Below are 20225 nucleotides of genomic sequence, written 5' to 3' on the forward strand. Positions count from 1 at the left end.
AAAAGGGCTCTGAAGACAGACAGACAGCAGCAACACTGTCAGCCGCCCTGGGTAGCCGCTCCAGAGGAAGGAGGTTGGGGGGTGGGGTCTGTGGCGGCACACCGGGCCCTCCCCCTCTGTCCTTCTGTCTTTTGGTCCCTGTCCTTCTGCTTTGGGTAAACAAGCCCTGGAGATGCAAGCTTGGCCTGTGGGAGTAATGAGTTGACAGAGGAGAGAGAGAGAGAGATAAACAGGGCAAGTCAGAAGTCAGACTAGTGACAGGACTTCAGGCCGAAACAAACAGTGCTGCAGAGGGCCTCCACGTCACTCTGGGACGGAGCGCCTGTTTCTATGCAACAGCAGCCGCGGCTTGTTTAAACAGGCTGGGGCAGGGTGGGGGGGCACGTCGCTTGGCTGCCAGGCCCCTCTGGTGGAGAAAGGGTCCCTAGCTGGCTGCCCTGGTAGGGCAGTCAACACCCAAGCTTCCTGCCCCGCCTGCCCCCCAACACCCTTATGGGTGAGTGACAGAGCCACGCCACGTCCTCTCTCCTTGGTCTTTCACGGAGTCTCAAACCTCACCCTCACGGAGAGTACCCTGTGAAAAATGTGTGGGGAGCGTGGTAGGCCTTGGTGCACGCGTTCATTCGGCAGCCACACATGGAAGCTCAGTTTGCGCCAGGGACCCTGTTGGCCAGCTGGAGTCAGGGATTCTCCAGCTGCTGTTAGAGAGTACCCCAGGCCCCGCAGACACACCAGCTGCCCAGCAATCCCCTTCCTTCACCACGGCAAGCCCTTCCTCCTTGCCTTCCCTGCCATAGTTCCCCTCTGATGGCTTTTTTTTCTTTGAAGGTTGCCCTTGCCTTTTATTTTAGTCTGATTTCATTTTATGAAAGCATTCCCAGTGTTTGGGGGTTTCCTCAGGGGTTGCACAAGTACCCAGTGGGCTCTCTGTACGGGGCAGTTAGAGCTGGGAGAAGTGTGTGCCAGCTTGGGGGAGGGCCTGCGGAGGTCTTGAAGGCCAGAGTGGGTGCTCCGGCCAGGGAGAGCTGGACTTGAGGCCTGGAGGGCTGAGCAGGCCCCGTGGGGACGGCGGAGCTGCTGGCGGGGCTGCTGTGCTGAAAGGCGTCCTGGGCCTCCGGAGCGGTACTCCCATTGTCCTCAGGTTGTGCGGGTGACAGGTCAGCGAGGGTCACAGGGGGGTTGCCTAGCGTCTGGGAACTCCCACTGCAGTTGCTGTGGCAACGGGGCCAAATCCCACCCTGTGCACATCCTGTGAGGAGATTCAAAAGGGTTGGGGTGGGGGGTGATGGGGGGCTCTGCACTTTAATGGGCTTTTAACTCACCCCCCTCCAAAGAGATGGGGGTGGCTTAGGGAACTGGGCGAGGGGGAAAAGAAGAATGGAAGAGATTTTTGTTTTTCTCCTCCATCTGGCTCTCCTCTGCCCAAGCTATTTAGGGGGATGGGGCGGAAGGGGAGGCCTGGGGGTGAATTAGCACCCCCGCACTCACACGCACACTATCTACAGTTGTCTTTAGTTTTAGGTCTGGGGCCCATGTTTTCAGTCTGTGGGACTCCCGCCCTCACGCCCCAGATTCTGCTCTTTCACATGTAGCCCTACACCTTCTCTCCTTTTCTTGCCTTCCCACGGAATGAGCCCCTTCCCCAGGAGGTGCTGGGGGCCTGGCGGAATGTGGAGCCAGGCTCCCCCAGGGGAGACTTGGGCGGTGCCGCCCCCTCCCCGCAGCTGCTGGGGAGGGCTGAGAAAGCGTTCCTTCCTGCTCAGCCTGGGAGTGGGGGTCAGATGAGTGGGGGGGCCGGGTTGTGAGAGGACCAGCAGGAGAGAGGGCCTTAGCCCCCACCTTTTGTACCCCTCCTCTGGTTTACTCTGCCTCCCAGTCCAAGGAAAAAGGAAGTTTCCCCAGGAGGGAGCTCTAGGAAGAGGGCAGGGGAAGGTAGAAGAGAGGGCCAGAAAGGGGTCCCCAGGCCCCTGCTTTTTGGGGACCAGAAAGTAGTCAGCCCACTCTACCACCAGCCTTCCCTTTCGATACGAAATTTTGAGACCTCTGAGTTTTCTTTCTAAGCCCACTTTTATGCCAGAGGTTCTGTCCTTACGGATCAGGAGTGTGGGGACTGGGGAAAGGGAGGGTTGAATGTTTCCCCCTCTGAGGGAGAGGGATTGAAGTGGGGAGGGCCGCGCCCGAGGGCCACCCCTCAGTGGGTGAGTTAGTGTTTCTCCTCCGGGAGCACCTTTATTCTGAGAAGGGAATTGCCTGCCCCCATGGCCCCCACTCTAAATCCTACCCCTGCAGAAGTGGCGAGTGTGAGGGTGGTGGCTGGGCTTATGGAGGTGGCGGCCCCAGACTTTCACCAGACCCACTTCCTATGAGCCCACAGATGGGGTCGCCCAGCTGGGAGGTGGAGAGCAGCGGGGGGACGACACAGGGGAGTGCAGGGATGCCCCCTGCCACCATCGCCCTCCATGTTCCAGCGTCTTCCAGCACCCAGACTCAGTGCCTCTGGACACCCCAAACTCACAGGCCTGGCCTCCCCAACCCAGCTGGTCTTGGCCCCAGTGGGCTGCATGGCCCGCCCTGGGCGCCAAGCCCACAGGGTCTGAGAGCAGTCGCTGCTGGGGGCCTCTCTGAGGCACCTTTCCCTGTTCAGTGCTGTTGGGTTCATTGGTCTGTTCCGGCGATTTTCAGCCTTTTTCAGTTCATGGCACACATAATCTAATTACCTAAAATCCTGCAGCACACCCAAAAATACATTAACTTTTTTGCCGATCTAACAAAAAAATAAGTATAATTTTGTTCACACCAGACGGCTGTTGTCGTGTTGGCTGTTGTCATTTATTTATTCGACAGTCTAAGGGAAAGGGGATCAGTGCCCCTGACTACATAGGTATTGCAGGTTTTAAAAATTCTTGTGGCACACCAGTGCGCCGCGGCACGTGGTTGAAAATCGCCGGTCTCCTCTCGACTTAAAGCAGGCAGAAGCTGGTTCCTTGCAGAGAGGAGGCATTGGCAGGGCGGGGGGCCCTGAAATCAGGCAGTGCGCACCCGGGCCGTGTGTCTCCCACCCACGTGGGCCTGTCTGTATCTACGCGTTGCTGGTTTTCATTTTAATGGTTCTAATTTGAGAATGCACCGATGTCATTTTTATGAGGTTGGTGTAAAAAAAATTTACAGCCTTTTCCAAAAAGCTTTTCTTCCCCAAGGGAAAAAGGTGTAGAATCACTTCAGGGGTTTTATGGTCTTCACTCCCCACCCTGTTTGCCCCTCCTCTGTGTAATTTCATTTTTATGTCTCTTTGCTGGAGGACAAAGCTGGCAGGTGGAGCACCTGGGTCTCCTGTGGTCAGCGCCCTTGGTGGCTGGGGCCGCTGGCCTCTGCCCTTTCTCCCTGTGCCCCTTCCCTCTACTCTGGTTCCCTCTACTCTCTCTTTGCTGGATGAAGAAATGTGGGCTTTTTTGTCGAATTCAAATCAACAAGTGATTATTAGGCGCCTACTGTTTACTGTCTGCAGGTTAGGAAATTCTACCACTTCCTTACAATTCTTTGTATTCGCTTGCTTAAAATCCTGCAGAAATTTTACCTCAAGAGTAGAATGAAATAAAAAAACATTGTCCCTGAGTAATCTGGCCCCTGCTCACCTCTGGGACTTTCTCTCAGGCTGCTTGGCTTGGCCACACTGTCCATGCGGGAGGCGCCTCCAAGCTCATTCCACCCCAGGGCTCTTGCACCAGCTCGTTCCTCCGCTGCGCACTCTCTCCCCTGGAAGAGTTGCCTCCTCTTTCTCTTAGAGAGGCCTTCGTTGGCCATACACCCCCCCGTAGCCAGCCAGCTGGCCTCTGTGTGACGCTTACCATCTGATAGCTTGCTTACCTCTGTTTTCGTGTCTGTCTCGTCCCACGAGGACGTGAGCCTCATTACAGCAAATACACTGGGGCGGCGGTGTCTAGGACCCTGCCAGTGCCCTGTGGGGCCTCAGAAGTACTTGCCGAATTACTGATAAATGAGGAGAAAGTCATACTGTGGCCCGGGGAGTACAGGCAATGGGCTTTCCTGGGCGTGTTCTTCAGGTTTGGGGTGGGACAGCACCTCCATATACCTTCCTAGCGCCCCTGCCCCTAAATCTAGCAAGCACCCAGTTGAAGTTACCAAGACAATTTAGATTTTATTTACTTACTTTTTTTTAAGAGAATGGGGAAGGAAGAGAGAAAGGGAGAAACATCAGTGTGTGAGAGGGGGATTGCCTCTTGGTCCACTACCCAGGCATGTGCCCTGACTGGGAATCAAACCTGTGACCTTTAGCCTTGCAGGCTGGCACTCAGTCCTCTGAGCCACACCAGCCAGGGCTTGACAATTTAGATCCCAATTTTGACAGAGTTAGCTAGGTTCAGACAAAAGGAGTTTGGAGTTTGTCTGTTTTGGCTTCCCGTCACCACAATCCAAATTAAACCAGAATTTGCTAGGGGAGCCTCCATCCCTTTTGGCGAGCTCCTGGCTGAAGAGCCCCATGTCAGACCCAGGGGACTCAGGGTCTGTTTCTGCCACCGTGTGACTTTGGGCATGTCACTGCCCCTCTGGACACCCATTGCCTCATCTGTAAAGTGAACTCCATCAGCGCTTCGTAAACCTTTTTGCTCGAGATCCACAATGAGAGATAGCGTTTTACTTGGAGTTCGGCACACACGACGACAGGAGACAGTCCTTACGCTCACCTAGTAACTCTAAGTTTAAAAAAATCTGTGTATGTGTATTTTTCTAATTTTTGACCCACTAAATTGACATCCTGACTCACCGTTCGGTCACGGCCAGCAATCGGGAACACACAACACCGGATTCCCTCTAACGCTGCAGCTCGCCAGGCCGTGGTCTGTGTGATTCTGCTTCTCCGTTCTCAGAGCTCAGTCCTTCAAGCTTGTCTCCCTCAGCACCAACCACGTCCCCGCCCTCCTGGACACACACGGAGTAGTAAGACTAGGACCCCAGCACGGGGCTGGACTCGTGCAGCCTAGTAAACAGCCCTGCACCTGGCTTCCACGGAGAGGCTACCTGCCCTTTCCTGCTGAATCCTCAGAGGCAGGCATGAGGGGGTGGTGTCCTGCTGGAGACCACAGACCCTCCTGTCTCAAGACTTGTTTTTGTTTTCATGGCAGCTCCCTGTTGCCCTCGGCGCTCTCACTTGATTCCCCTCCATCCCAGCGGCCCTCCCTGGATGCCATCCGTCATAAGCCATTTGTTCCTAATTGTGGAGATCCTGCTAATGACTTCTGAATGGGCGATGGGGGGGAGGAGAGTTCAGCTTCATTAGCGAGAGTCCCAGACCAAGTTCTTAGGCTTGAGAGGGACTGGAGGATGGGTGTAGGCTGGAAGAAGGCTGGGTTAGCAAGTCCTTCTGGGTGCTATAGGACAAATGACCAGGAGCTGCCTGGGAAGGCAAAACCTAAATTAAGTGATCGTAGTTAATGTCCATTCAGGACCCTCTTGGCGCCAGGCACTGTGCTAAGTATTCCATTACATTGTCTCGTATACCCTTCACAACAACTCTGAGCTAACTACAGGGTTATTTCTATTTTGCAGAGGAAGAAACTGGGGTTCAGAGAGGTCGAGTGACTTACCCAAGGTTGCACAGTATGTGGTAGAGCCAGGATTTGGGTCCAGATCTCTTTGACCAGGGTCCATCCACTGAGTAGACCCATCCTGCCTCCCTCAGAGGAAGACGAGTCCTTACTTTCAAACCCACAGAGCTGGGCATCCAGTGGGGTGGAGGGAGGAGAAAAATGAGGTTTAAGAAGCCAACTGGCTCCCAGTTTCTGCCTTGAGCCCCCTCTTCCTCCTTCCCAGGTTTTCCATGATGGTGTCTCCCTGGTGTGGGATTCTAAATGCCTTTGCCCCACCCAAGACTGTGTTTAGGTGTCTGTGGCCCCCAGGGAAGGGAAACTGAGCCCACCTTTCTCCTAGGGATTCCTTTCTTGGTCTTCTCTCCCCACCTCAACCAGCTTCACCTCCCCTTCACACCCAGACCGCTAAACCCCTGGGCTGGCTGGAAGAGGGGCCGGAGTCAGGCCTCTCCAGACCGGGCGTGGCATCGCAGTGGCCCCTCTGGGGTGAGGGGGGCTGGGCAGCCAGAGGTGTTTGGATTCTTCCTCCGAGCCAGCGGACCTTCGGTTTCATTTTCCTTACCTGTGCAATGGCGACAATGATACCCACCCCGCCCAGCTCAGGGTTGTGAAGCTTCAGCTAAATAAATGTTCGTAGAAGGGCTTTGAAAGTCGCCAGGCCCTCTCCAGATGCTAGCGCCTAAACTGTGTCAGCCTCTGCCTGCTTCCCATGCTCGACCGAGACTGACTTCTCTAGTGTCTGCTGGGTGCTGGTAGCTAGGGATCTCAGACACATTCGACATCTGTGTTGCAAGGAAGGTACAACCCGGCTGGCCTCATCAGAGAAAGTGGGTCTGGATCCGTCAGGCTGGGGGGGTGGGGCTTCATTTCTCTCATCCCTGGGAGGCAGGCCGTCCAGTGACCTACCTGACCCGGTGACAGCAGCCAGCGGAGGTGGACACAGACTCTGTGTGCCAGAGTGGTGGACCTGACTTGGGGAGGCTTGGCAAAATCTCAGCGCTACGTGATTTCTTGGGTGACCATCTGGGGGAGGACCTCCTGGGTGGAGGTGGGACATGTAGTGAGGGCAGTGGCAGGAATGGAGAGTGGAGTGGCAGTGAGCTGTCAGTCACGTGTCCAGGCAGTCCAAGGAGGGCCTGCCCATTACCCCGCCCCTGGTACCTGCAGGGTGATTTTTAGGTGGTACTCAAGTCACCTTAAATTGGGTCAGGGAAAATCACACAAAATTAGCTGTGTGGTTCATCATTGCCCTGCCGTCTCCAAGCACAGGGCCTGTACGTGAGGGGCGGCCGGGACCATGCTTGAGCGAAGGAAGGAAAGGATGGACCCTGCGGACCTGAGCGCCCCTGTCAGCCTCTCCCAGCCTCTCCCACTGCTGCCCCCAGGCCACCTCGATTTTCTGCCCTGGGAATGGTCAGGCCCCCCAACCCGCTGGGCCATTCGACTCCTCTGTGGTGTGCAGGTGACTGTGCCTGGAACACTCCCCAGGACCCAGTCTGTGCTGCCACTCCTCTGGAGGCCTTCCCAAACTTCCGCAGGCAGAGGAGACCCACGCTGGGCTCTGCACCCGGTGCCCACCTCCACTCCGGGCTCTGACAGGCAGCTGTGGTCACAGCAGCCAAGCGGTGAGCCTGGGGCAGGGATTGTGCTGTTTCTCCGTGTCCTCAGCATTTAGCACGGTCCCTGGCACACAGCAGGTGCTCAGGCAGTGAGAAGGAAGGGTGAGTGGGGACGAGTGAGAAGTCAGAGAAGGGGACAGCCTTGGCCAGGCCTAGGTCTTAGCTGGCTGTTTGATTAGTGTGAAGGGGTACCTGGCGTAGGGGGGGTGGGGCCGGGCGGCGGCATGGGCAGGAACAGGAGTGAGGGGCCTGTCACAGAGATATCTCCCAGGAATGAGACTGCAAGCCCATGTCATTTTTTCCTGTAAGTCTTGTAATTTCATGCTCCGGGAGACCACAGAGTAAGCGAGTTAGCAGGGAGTAAATCCAACTCCTCGGCCACTCCCTTACCAAGTGACTGCATGGGGCTCCCTCCCACTGCCCCTGGAATCCTCCCTGCTGCCCACCTCTCCCCACCAGGGGGTGGGTGCTTCCTGTCCCTGCACTGACCAGTGTCCCCTCCTGCTTGCCTGCGCTGAGCAGCTCCTCTGAGCCACTCTCCCCAACCTTGTCCCCTGACCCCTGTGCCCTCCTCCACCTTTGGAGGACAAAGAGCATTTGTCCAGCCTGCATCATTGGGCCTGGAGGGGTCACTAAAATTAGCAAGGCGGACAGAAGCAGGGGCTCCTTCCTGATGATCCCCTGGCCACTGCCCTGTCTCTCCCCACCCTGCCTGCACCCCATTGCCACAGCCTCCGAGAGCCAACCCAACAAGGTCAGGCTTACACTCTCTGAAAGGAGTCCTGAAGAGAAGAAACCCCAGGCCACTGATCCCAGTGTGAGGTCCAGGGGAAGAGATAGTGGGGGGGAGTACTGCTAAGGAGCATGCCCGTCTGAACCCCAGGTTTGCTGGGAGATACGTTCCCATAGATACACCGTGTGTATCTAGGTGCCATCCTAAGGCAGACTGGATTTCAGCCTCAGGGGAGGCTCAGCTGCTCGAAGGGGGGTGTGTATGTCCACACTCAGTACACAGCAGCGGACGCCCCAGAAGTGCTGCTGAGGACCGGTGGGGGTGAGTGCGTGCGGATTCCGCCTTACAGGGCCTTGTCTGACGGTGCTGGGGGTGGGGTGGGAGAGTAGGAGTGTGTGTGGACAGGGGTGGCTGCGTGTCAGTGAGTAGGTGCCCCGGGCACCACGCTGTGCTGGGAGAGGCCGAAGGAGGTCAGGGAGAGGACTGAGGGAGGTTCACAAGAAGGGAAGGGACAGACACTTCGCCAATGCCAACAAAGTGAAAGCGTTGGTCCTTTAATTCCCCCAGTATTTCGCAGATGGGTAGTGTCCCGGTTTTGAAGATCAGGAGACCGAGACAGAAATGGAACAACTTGTCCAAGGTCACACTGCCGGCAATCACACTGGGATGCAAACCCAGGCCTGCCACCGCTAGGGCCCCAGTCTCAGACCGGGACACAGCCGCTCTGGCGCTCTAGGGCTCTGAGAAACCTGGAGGCAGGCAGGTTTTGTGCTCCTGGACTGTGGATTTGGGACAGATTCCCCCATCCCTTGCCTCTGGGCCCCCACTGACCTAGGAGTGGGGGGATGCAGGGCCTAGCTGACCTTACGAAGAACTTCCAGCCTCCCTGACCCCTTGCTCTCCTACCTGACCTCTTACAGCGCGTCCACCCATGTCCCAGACCCACTGGCTGCTCCTCCTGCAAATGCCGTACACTTCCCACTCCTGAGTGTCTGCTGACTCGAGTCCATTCCCACCACCATGGCCTCCAAGAGCCGACCACCGACCACTGCAGTCAGTCTGACTCATGGGCACTTCACACACCCCTGTCAGGACCTGACCGAATTCCCCCAGTGCCACGAGGCCCTGCGCCTCAACCCCTGGACTCAGAAAGGCCCCTGTGTGCAGACCTTGAGCCTCTGTCCACACCCCTGGCCGTGTGCTCTTGACTCCGAGCGAGGGCTGCCCACTCAGCCCCTAGACCCGCCCGGCAGTCAGCTGTGCAGCCAGGCTCCCTAGGCTCCAGTCCCGGCTCTGACACCCCCCGGCTGTGTGACCTTGGGCAAGTTACTTAACCAGGACACTGTTTCCTCATCTTCATTATAGGGCTGCCTCATGGGAGAGAATGAGATGAGATCCTGCCTGGGAAGGGGATCAGAGGTTGCCACCCCAAAATACGTGACTTTGGGATATTGATTATTCTAGGCTGGTTAATTTTAAGAAACAGCAGGCCTGGGAGCAGCTCTGAGAACCAAGTGGAAGGTATTCTTCAGAAAGGACGCTTACATTTGTGAGGGACCCCTCCCTCTGTAAGCGTGTCCCCCTCACCGCCAGGCCTGGCTGGCTGTCAGTAGAGCAGGCACAGCAACCGTCCTTCCGCTATTCACTGTGCTTTGGCTGGCGACCTCTCAGAACTGACTCCACCCCGCCCCATGTCATCTTCTGTCTTGAGATGAAGGGAGTCTTTAAGGTGATGGCCAGTTGCTCTGCCCCTGGGTATCTCCCATGTATACAGGGAGTATATGTGTTACTAAAGTTTAATGTTTTTCTCCTGCTAACCTGCCTTGTGTTACTTTGATCAGGTCCTTAGTCCAGCCAGAAGCACTTAAAGGAAAGAGAATAGTTTTTCCTCCCAGACACCTATAAAGTGCCCAACGCATAGTAGATGCTCAACAATAGTACCTGTGTTTAATGCCGAGTCCACCCCCTTGTTGGGCCAGGGACCCTTCCATTTGCTGCCCTTGTGAGGACAGCAAACCTCACCAGCTTCCAGAGTCCCTACAGGCTCTGATTCCTCAGTGACTCCTGTCTTTTTATTTATCCCAGGCCCAAGTGAACCCCATGAGCCTTTCACTCGCCTCCAAGACCTTCCACGGTACCCAGACCTCCCCTTTACTTTCCCAAACTCCACCTGAACCCCAGCTCCACACCCCTGTGCTGACTGCACTGACTTGCAGCCCGCAGCAGCTGGGGCAGGCACACTGACTCACCCTGTCTTGCAGGCTCTCCAGGTAGCCCGGCAGTTCCTGCTACAGCAGGCCTCAGGCCTGAGCTCCCCCGGGAACAATGACAGCAAGCAGTCAGCCTCTGCAGTACAGGTGAGGAGGAGTGCACCACCCCTCTGGGCTGGGCTGGGCTGGGTGGGCTGGGGCCAGGTCAGAGGGTGGGCTTGGCAAAACAACGGAGAGGAAGGGCCAGTTGGAGAACTGCTGTGTCCGCCGGCCATCCAGAGTGAAATGCTGGGGCAGGGTGAAGACACTTGTACTTTCTCATCTCCTCTGATCCCCCAGGCCTTCCTCTGCTTGGCCTCTGTCTCTGAGTGGGAACCTGCAGTCAGGCCTCCCGGTCCCTGTCCCTCTGCACAGGCTTCCTCTTCCTTGGCCTCAGGGTTACTTCTCAGGTTTCTGTTTCTCCATCCTGGTGTGGTCACCCGGCCTGTCCCTCTGCTCCCTTCCCAGGCTCTCTCAGTCGCTGAAGTCAGTGTGTCTCCTCCCTTATCTCTCACCCACCAGTTCTCTCTGTCTCCCCGTGTTTCCTGTCTCTTGATGTCTCTGTGTCTCTTTTGTTTTCCTTTGCACAATCTGCCCTTTTTTCCCCTCTCCCTTCCCCCAGCCTGCCAGCCCATCTGGCTGGCTGGGGGAAGGGAGAGCTGCGGGGGGTGGGCCGGGGTAAGCCAGGCCTTCTGTTTACCTTTTGTGTCACAAAGAACTTGGGAGAATCGCCGTCTGAGTCGGGGTGGGTCACAACTGGGGCAACCCAGTCTCCTCCCCCTCCGCGCAGTGCTGCAGCCAAGCTTCCTCGCCCCCCTGCCCCCTTCCCGCAGCAGCGGTGGGAGGCTTGGAATTGGGGAGAGGATTAAGCGGGGCTTTGAAAGGAAGTTTATCTAAGGGAGGAAAGCTGAACACGAAGCTCTGGAGTCTGGGGGGCCGGGTGCTGAGGGAAGGGGGGCAGTGGGGAGGAAGGCAGGATGGGGGATGGGGTGCAGGGTGCCCAGAGAAGGACCCAGGCCTGGGTTTTATGTGGAACAAGCTTATGTTCAGAAAGTGCTTTGAACAAGTTCAAGGTACCCAACACTTGTGGCGCCTTATTTGTAGCCCTGTTTTGAGTCTTGAATCTGATGAGGCAGCCCTTAGGGGGAGGAGTTGGGCAAAGAGGGGCCTGGGTTGGGGAGGGTGGGACACAATCTGGAAAGCCAATATGGGGCAGAAGATGAAGTTCTCCCTTTGTGGTGTCAGGACTAGGTCTCTACCCGCAACCTCCTCCTCCTCCCGCACACCCAACCATACGCATACGTACTCCCTGTGTCTAAAGTGGCTCTCAGGCTACTGTTCTTTTCAGTTTATTGATTTGAGAGAGAGGAAAACATCAATTTGTTTTCCACTTATTTGTGCATTCATTGGTTGCTTCTTGCATATGCCCTGACTGGGAATCGAACCCACAACCCTGGCATATCCAGACGACTTTCTAACCAACTGAGCTACCCAGCCAGGGCCAGGCTACTGTTCTTAATTCTCCCCACCCTGGGCCCAGCCTAGTACCCCCAACTAAAACAGGGAGAGGCAGGCTGGGGAACAGGAATATTCCCCAAGCCAGAAAGGGCCAGCCGACCCAAGGCGAGAAAGGAGGAGCTTGATGGGAGTTGGAAGGACTGAGGGTTAGGCACAGGAAGTACTTTGCAGCCGGGTATGAGGTGTAGGAGACCTGAATAATGAGAAAGGAAGGGAGGCTTTGGAATTTTCCTTGGGAGACCCCCTCTCCTAGATTGAGAGAGGTCCCTGGATAACCTGGAATGAGAGGCAGAGGTTTTGGTCAGAGGGACAGATAAAATGATTCTCAGGCCTCCTCTCATCTTGCCCCTCACTCCTAATGATTGATTCATCCATTCACTCAACAAGTACTGACTCTCAGTACTGCCTAGTAACGTGGACATTTACAGAGTGCTTCCCGGGGGGCAGACACTAAGTGCTTTGTAAGTATCATCTCATTTGTCCTCACAATCCTATGAGGTAGATGCTGTTATTGGCCTCATCTTGCAGATGAGGAAACGGAGGCCCAGAGAGGTTAAGTAACTTGTCCAAAGTCACATAGCTAATAAGTGGCAGAGCCAGGATTTGAACCCAGACAACTAGCCCCCACACTCACATTTCACTGCCTGTACCGTGACACCACCACCTGCTTAGTGCAGTGGTAAACACTAACAGTCCGTGGGGACAGAGCCCTTGCTGGGTGATTCTCTGGGCTCAGGGAGGTGGCAGTTTTGGGGGCCATGTCTGAACTTCCCCAGGAGCCTGAGCCCTGACTATTGGTCCTTCTTCTCCTCCAACCTTGATGCCTTCTTTGCCTTCCAAGTTCACAATCTCTAAGGAGATGGGGCTTCTGTTCTGCAGTGGGGTACAGGGCCTAGGAAGAGCTTTCCTGTGAGTGCACGTCTGTGGGGCAGTAGGGGAGAGCGAGTAGGAAGGTGCATTTTGTTGGTGCAGCATTTGAGTGAAATGGGTGGTGAAGGAGGCTAATAGCAGCCCTTCCCCAGTGGCCCCACAGGACACTGTCCTACTCCCTAGCTCGAGGCGGGTTTCCTGCCCGCAGTCTCCTTCCAGCCACCATCACTAGCCCTCTCCTGGAGCCAGCTTCGGATGAGTTTCTAAAACCTCATTAGGTCCCCCGTTTTAACGAGATCGCCCGGTTTGTGCCCAGGCCTGGACGCCAGGCAGGGAAGTAGCACAGGTCGATGGAAGGTTGGACAGATGCTCCTCTAAGGCCAGGCTCCTTAGCTCTGCCCACCTTTGTCTCCCCTCCTCAGCCCCCTGAGGCTTATCCTTCTGGCATTTCTAGAAGTTCTTCTTAGTGTCCCACCACGATCTTTTTTCATTGCAGGTTCAGCCCAGAATTAGTTTGAGGACTTCCTTCTGGTGATATGCAAGGGAACTGAACCTAAACTAAGCTCTGGCCTAGCCTCCAAAGTCACCCGGGGACCTCTGGCCCCATACTTAAGAATTGGAGGTCGGGTCCTTGATTGGCACTAAATTGCATCCATCCCAACCCTCAGCTCCCAAAAAAAGCTGCCTCCCCGTCGTGCCATCCGGCCTAGCGCACCGTGGTCACAGTGGATGGAGGGTCCGGGCCTGAGCGGGGGCCCGGGGGCGGGGCTACAGGCAGCTGACCGAGTTGAGCCCTGAGCGCACGCTGCCAGGGCTTCAGTAAGCATGTAGCTGCCCTGGCCGCTCGCCAGGTGGTGACTCACCAGCTCTGCTGAGCCAACTAGCCCACAGTACCCATCCTGACACATTCTGGCCTGGGGAGGGGTCAGTGGGGACACCAGGGGAGGTCCAGCTCAGTGCCCAGAACCCCAAGGGGTGTGAGAAGATGTGGCAGCCACCTTGCTGACCTTTCTTGACCCTCCTGGACCACCTTAGAGACAAGAACACGGAAGGTCATCTGTCCCCATCGATCCCGCAGCCACCTCTCCAGCCAGCAGCTCCGCCACGTGGCAGGAACGGCTGAGGCTGGGGAGGCCTTCCAAGGTCATCTCTTCCATTCCCCTGCCTCATGCAGGAAAGCCCCAAGGAAGGAAATGCCACATCCTTTCTTGCATGCCCCTCACAGTGACTCACTCCTAGTGCCTGGAAAGAGCTGGGTGTCTGGTCTGTCTCCCCTGCCGTGGGCCGAGTCCATCGCTGGTGCAGCTCTTGCTCTGATGAGAATGGGAGGCCCATTGCTTTTGTGACCCTTGCCCCCCCAGTGCCCTCGGGGCCCCTTGAGTACCTAAGGTGCAGTAGCAGAGAGGAGAGAGGGAAAGGCAGAGACAAGAAAAGAGGGGGGGAAAGGGAACATTCAGAATGTTTTTAAAAAGTAGTTGTCTTTACAGTTGTCTGGCATTTAGTACCATAGAAATCACTTTCACTTGCTCCTCCACCCCTTGTCCCTTTAAGGCAGGGCTGGCGGTTTAACTTCTCCAGGCCTCCGTTGTCTCGTCTGTAAAATGGTAACGATGATGACACCCTCCTCCCAGGGTTGCTGTGAAGATTCAGGGAGATCATGCTCATTAAGGGCTTAGCCAAGTGCCTGGTGCATAATCCGCAGTCAACCACAGCCCCTTGTGCAGTCCTTGTGAGGCAGGGCGGGCGGGTGTTCCAGTCCCAATTACAGGATGCAGAAAGCGAGGCTTGGTGGTTTCAAAGAATAGTCAGTGTCAGAGACAAGAACCTAGGTCACCTGACTCAGAAATCTAGGACTCTGAGCTCAAGGCCACCATGCTGGGTACTCCCATGATAGGAGGAAAGGACAGGTGAGCAGCCCAGCTGCCCCAGGGGTTACACAGGGGCTGGCTGTGCAAGGGGGGTGGGTCTGGGCCACCCTCTGCCGCCTCCCCTAGGCCCCTTTGAGAGTGAGGACCAGGATACCCTTGCAGGCTGGCTTTCCAGAGTCTCCTTTGATAGAGTGTAAAGATGGAGGTTGGCCTTTGGGATCTCCCTCCCTTAAGCTCCTTGGATGGTTCAGTTTCTACACACTCTCTGCAGTGCTTCTCAAGACCTGCTCCAGTGTGCAGCAGGCAGTATGGGATGTGGGAACACCAGGAACCATGGAGTAACCAGACCTGGGCTCGAATGACGGCCCTGCCACTGAAGGCTCCTCTGGGAGCCTGCCTTCCCACGGGATGTCCATGGCTAAAGAGCCAGGTGGTGCCCCTCCAGGGGAGTGTGCAGAGAGGCTGGGGGAAAGCCCAGGGCTGGGTTCAGCCACTAGTTTTGGGGCAAGAGGAGCTGGGGGCAATGGAACTTCCCCTGTCCCTGGAGGATTCACCGCACTTCCCCTGGCTGCTCCTCTGCTTGGGGATTCCCTAATTGGTGGCCTGAGGCTGAGTCCTGCCCCTGCCAGGGATCCCAGAAGGAACCGACTCCTCCTCCCTTGCCCCACCCATGGGACTGGGGGGAAATGAGAGGGGCCATGAGTCCCCTGGGGACCTAACCTGAAACAAGTTGCTCAAGACAAGTCCCTGCAGGACACTCTTCCCTGACTGGGCCACCCTGCACCCCTCCCTCTCCACCCGGGGCTGGCAAAGGGGCCTGCATCTGCTGGGGAAGGTATTTCAGCTCAGGGGAGCAAGCATTTAGTACCTGCTGTATGCTGGACACTCTACCAGGGCCTGGGAGTGAAGAGATTAGAGAAGAGTCTTGCGGACTTTCAGCGAGATGGGGGTGGCAGATAGCCCCATTAGGGCACCGGTCCTGCTAAAATGGCATTAAGATAGTGTTGCAACTTGGGCCTCCCTGGCTGTGACTTCACAAGCCTCAGGGTTTCAGAGGGAGGTAGGGCTGGGAAAAGAATGCTGTTACTGCTTTTGCCTGCACTTTTTGCCTGTGGCTAGATTCTCTGGGCCTCCTAGAGAGGCCTAACCCAGGGCAGGGACAGAAAGCTGCTCTACTTGGAGAACCCTGCATGTTCCAGCTGGAAGGAGTCATCTGTTATCATCCAATCCCTGTTTGACATTTGAGGAAACTGACACCCCAGAGAGGGCAAGTGACTGTCACACAGCAGGTTCAGTGCAGAACTAGGAGTGGAAGCCTGCCTCCTAACTCCTTGCCTGGGGTTCTTCCCACGCTGCTGAAGGCATAACTACACCTACACCCCCGCGCCCAAGGATGTCTGGCTCTGCGCCTCCTCTAGACAGCTGTGCGGGAGCACACGACGTGTGTGTGTGTGTGTGTGTGTGTGTGTGTGTGTGTGTGTGTGCGTGTGCGAGCGAGCCGTGAGCACAGCCAAAGCCCAGGGCTCCTGCCGTGTGGGCCACCTTTGAATCCCCGCCATGGCCGCAGGCTGCCCTCCGGGTCAGGCCCACCTCATTGGTCCCAAAAGAGACAGAGCAAGAGTTGGGGATGGCTGGTGGCTGCCCTCCCATTACATGGCTTCTACCAACCAGTGTCACTAGAGTCTAATCCTCCTGCACCTGAGGTCGCCCGTCCCAAATAATAGGCAACCTTCATGAGTGCTTGTTGTATGCCAGGCTTTATTCTGGGTATTAACTCATTAGTCCTCATGAAAACCTGCCAAGAGGTAGGCACTGTTGCCGCTTCCATTTCAAAAGCAAAACAGGGAGCAAGTCACTTGTCCGAAGACACCCAGCTGGTTGGTGGCATGGCCAGATTGGAACCCAGGCAGACTCCCTGTGGCGCCCCTCTGCCATCCTGTGGAATGGGGCCTTGGGTACATGCCCATCCCCGGGTGGGGTCGAGGTAAGCAGGCTAACGGGGCCCAATCCTGCAGGTGCCTGTGTCGGTGGCCATGATGTCGCCCCAGATGCTCACCCCGCAACAGATGCAGCAGATCCTGTCGCCCCCGCAGCTGCAGGCCTTGCTTCAGCAGCAGCAGGCGCTCATGCTCCAGCAGGTGAGTCTGGCCTCAGGGCAGCTGAGAAGTGGGGGGTGGGGGACCTGCACGGCCTCCCACCTCCGCCCTGCTTACTACCAACATCACTGAGTGGCAGAAACCGGAGAGACCGCTCAGGCCGGACTGATCTGCATTCCTCCAGGCCAGTGGGGGGGCGCGGCAGAAGTCAGGCCTCTCCCACAGCCACAGCAGCGCCCCCCTCCCCTTTGCACTCCCTCTCTGGTGCTAGGCCCACCTCTGTCTCCAGAACCCCAGGGAAGGTCAAAGTACTGGAACATCTGACTCCTAGCACCTTGACCTGTTCAGGGGACCCACCCAGGAGTCAGGGAGGGCCAGGTGGTGTGGGGTGAAGCTTCCCTTTCCCCTCTCCATTCACTGAGCCTCTCTCAGCAGAAATCTCCCTGCCAGGCTGTTCGTCCCACTGCCCCAGAAAGGCTCCCCACTCCTGCCTCCAGGAGCTGGGTCACCTCAGGGCTGGGGTTGCTCTGGGGTCAGTGGTCCGCTGCCCGTGGTAACCCACTCCCACCCTTTCCTCCCCACCCAGCTGCAGGAATATTACAAGAAGCAGCAAGAGCAGCTCCACTTGCAGCTCCTCACCCAACAGCAGGCTGGGAAGCAGCCACCCAAAGAGGTAAGGGGCCCGGGCAGGGCCCCACGCCTTCACCTGCCGTCCCAGCCCTCTCCTGGCCAGAGGCTGAGAGTCTCAGAATTGCTTGGTGGGCATAGTGGAAAAGTCAGGAAAAGCCTGGGAGAGGGATCAGGGAGCATGGGGGAGATGGGGAAAGGGGCTCAAATTTCTCCATCTCTCCTCATCCACATTCCGTCCTCTCCTTGCCTTGTGTTGTTGGGTTAACAAGAGCAGGAAGACAGCTCTGTGTTGTCTCTGCACATGCGTATGGACACGTGTGTATGGTGTCACATGGTCCGCACTTATGACCACCTGCCCCGCTGACATGCCCTGTTCCTGCCCACTTGTCCCTTAGTGAGCCAGCACTTCAGTCCTCCCCTCTGGTCTTGAGAATCTTTCAGTTACTCAGCAAACCACTTGCCCTCACCCACTCGTCCTGCCCCAACGTCTGTCCCTTCTTATAATATTCAGCCCCGCCCTCTCCAGAGACCTAACTCCCAGCCTACATCTGCTGCCCCATCTGGGCAACAGTGCCTCCTGAGCTTCCGTACCAGGCCCTGCTGTTCCCCCCACTCCCCCACCCCCATCCTAGACATGTGCCTCCCTCCTGCTGTGCAAACCACAACCAGCTTCTGAGTTGCCTCTACCCGGAAGGCTGCCCTGCTGACACCCAGTCATTCCCCAAGGCTTCAGCCTCCCCCTGAAGGTCTAGTAATTGCTGCATTCTCTGCATTATCTCTAGGCTGCCTCTATTGACTAGCCCGCCCCCAGCCCCAGGGCTGGCAGGCAGGCAGAGACATCCCTGCCTCCCAAGCACCCAGGACAGGCCCAGAAAAGACTTGCAGCCTGCTGACTTGTCAGTGCCTGTGTGAAGAGCTGAATCTTGTTGGGGGGGGGGGCAGACCTAGAGAGCGGGAGAGCGAGCTAGAGCAAGGGTGTGAACAAGTGCGTGTGTGAGAGTGCCCCCCAGCAGTAGGGATCCTGGGTCCTAATGACCAGCTGAAGCTGATCTTTTAAAGTCCCATCAGACTTTGTGATTCTCTGTATCTAAGAAGCAAGAGAGGAGCTGGAGGGGAGAAGGCCCCCTCCTCAGGCAGAAGGGGGGCACCCCGGGCATGTGGGAAGGGTGCCTCCAGGCAGGAGTGGCCCCTGGAGTCTGACAGGCTCATCGATCATTGTGATGAGAGCGCCCCCCCCCCCCAGCAGGCTTGCACAGCTGCGGTTGGGGAGCTGGAGCAGGCGCTAAGCAGCAGGAGGAGGGAGGCAGGAGCAGGGAGGCATCGTGCTGCGTGCCTGGGTCTGGCTGTGTGTTTGCGCGCGCGCGTGCGTGCGTGAGTGCGTGTGTGCGTGTGTTTACTGCAAGGAGGCATGCAGCCCTATGGAAGCTGGGCCGGGAGCAGAGAAGCTGCAGCTTCGGACACTGCACCCACAGCTCCGGGGGCCGAGAGGCCCTGGGAGGGGGTGGCCGCAGGGTGGGCACCAGATGGTGCACCTGAGGCTGATGGCACCCCTCTCTGCCCACCCCCTCGGGCTCCCCACCAGGCACTGGGGAACAAGCAGCTGGCCTTCCAGCAGCAGCTCCTACAAATGCAGCAGCTGCAGCAACAGCACCTGCTCAACCTACAGAGACAGGGGCTGGTCAGCCTGCAACCTAGCCAAGCCTCGGGGCCCCTCCAGACGCTCCCGCAAGGTGAGTGGCTTACCCGCCCCTTAAGCCCAGCCCCACAGCCCTCACTGTACCCACGGGCTGGTACTCCCCACCCTCGGGTGAGATGGGGAGGTCCTTATGTTCCTGGAGCCCTGCCAGCCTCTCCCCTCTCTCTCCCACAGCAGCTGTGTGCCCCACGGACCTGCCCCAGCTATGGAAGGGCGAGGGTGCCCCTGGGCAGCCCGCTGAGGACAGTGTCAAGCAGGAGGGGCTGGACCTCACTGGCACGGCCACCACCGCTACCTCGTTTGCTGCCCCTCCCAAAGTCTCACCCCCACTCTCCCACCACACTTTGCCCAATGGACAGCCCACTGTGCTCACACCTCGGAGAGACAGGTACAGGGCCTAGGCTGAGAAGGGGGCACTGCAGACCTGCCCAGGGGCATGCCTCTGGGCCCTTATGGGTGGAATCTATAGTGGGGGCTGGGAGAGTGGGATGGAGCTCAGGGACCTGGAAATGTACCTCTCTCCCAGGGCACACAAGACTGTGCCAGGTCTCTGGGAAACCTGTGTTAGGGACAGAAACTTCACCAGCAGGGGAGCTGGGGCTGGGCTGCTGGTGTCTTCAGGGTCCCTGACCACCACCTCTGTCCTTTCTCCTAGCTCCTCCCATGAGGAGACCCCCAGCTCCCACCCCCTCTATGGACACGGAGAGTGCAAGTGGCCTGGCTGTGAGACCCTGTGTGAAGACCTGGGCCAGTTTATCAAGTAAGTGTCACCCTGTCTCTCCTTTTGCCCCCGGCCGCCCCCCTACCCCCAGAAGCCTTTCCACAGGGTCCCTCACCACCCTCCCCCCGCCAGCCACATAGCTTGTCCGTTCTTGGGCCTTCAGCCACTAGCTGTCCTCCTCCAGGGGCCCTAGTTCCTTCTCTGCCCTGATTATCTCCTATCACCTCTGCCCGCCTCCCCGCCCTGTCCCCAAGCTGCACAGCCCAGGGTAGGGGGTGTGAGCACAAGGAGAGGACTCCCGCCCCTGTCCTCCCCCCAGCCTCAACCCCCATGAGTGATGGCCTAGTGACAGGCCTGGCCGGTGGACAGGCAGGGCGGGAGGCAGACAGGCGGCTGGCAGCAGGCGACCAGCTGCCACAGCCGTGCCAGGCTCTGTCACTGACTGATTAACTCCGCTGTCTCCCAGACCCTTGCAGCATCAGGGTCAAACAAATTGTTTTCACGCTTCGTCAGAGGTTTACTTAATTAGTTCATTTGCAATTAGATCTCTCTGTAGCTGGGATTTTAGCAAAGACATCAAAGGGGGATGAGGAGAAGGCAGTTTCCTCCTTTGCCCCAT

At 57.2% G+C, this 20225-nt stretch overlaps 1 protein-coding gene across 6 annotated transcripts in view; it reads left to right on the forward strand.

The window, feature by feature from the left end:
• FOXP4 (forkhead box P4) overlaps positions 1-20225 on the forward strand; it is a 51518-nt gene that overhangs the window by 20416 nt on the left and 10877 nt on the right. For 4 of the 6 annotated variants that reach the window (XM_053913731.2, XM_053913733.1, XM_053913734.2 and 1 more), the window contains exons 3-8: positions 10220-10315; positions 16479-16601; positions 17146-17232; positions 18772-18919; positions 19060-19273; positions 19541-19645. In XM_053913731.2, coding sequence (XP_053769706.1) covers positions 10220-10315; positions 16479-16601; positions 17146-17232; positions 18772-18919; positions 19060-19273; positions 19541-19645 — 773 coding nt within the window. The remainder of the gene's footprint in view (positions 1-10219; positions 10316-16478; positions 16602-17145; positions 17233-18771; positions 18920-19059; positions 19274-19540; positions 19646-20225) is intronic. The other 2 variants (XM_053913732.2, XM_053913736.2) reach the window with 1 other exon arrangement.

This window comes from Desmodus rotundus, chromosome 11, assembly GCF_022682495.2.
Source record: "Desmodus rotundus isolate HL8 chromosome 11, HLdesRot8A.1, whole genome shotgun sequence".
In the NCBI taxonomy this organism is placed as follows: Eukaryota; Metazoa; Chordata; class Mammalia; order Chiroptera; family Phyllostomidae; genus Desmodus; species Desmodus rotundus.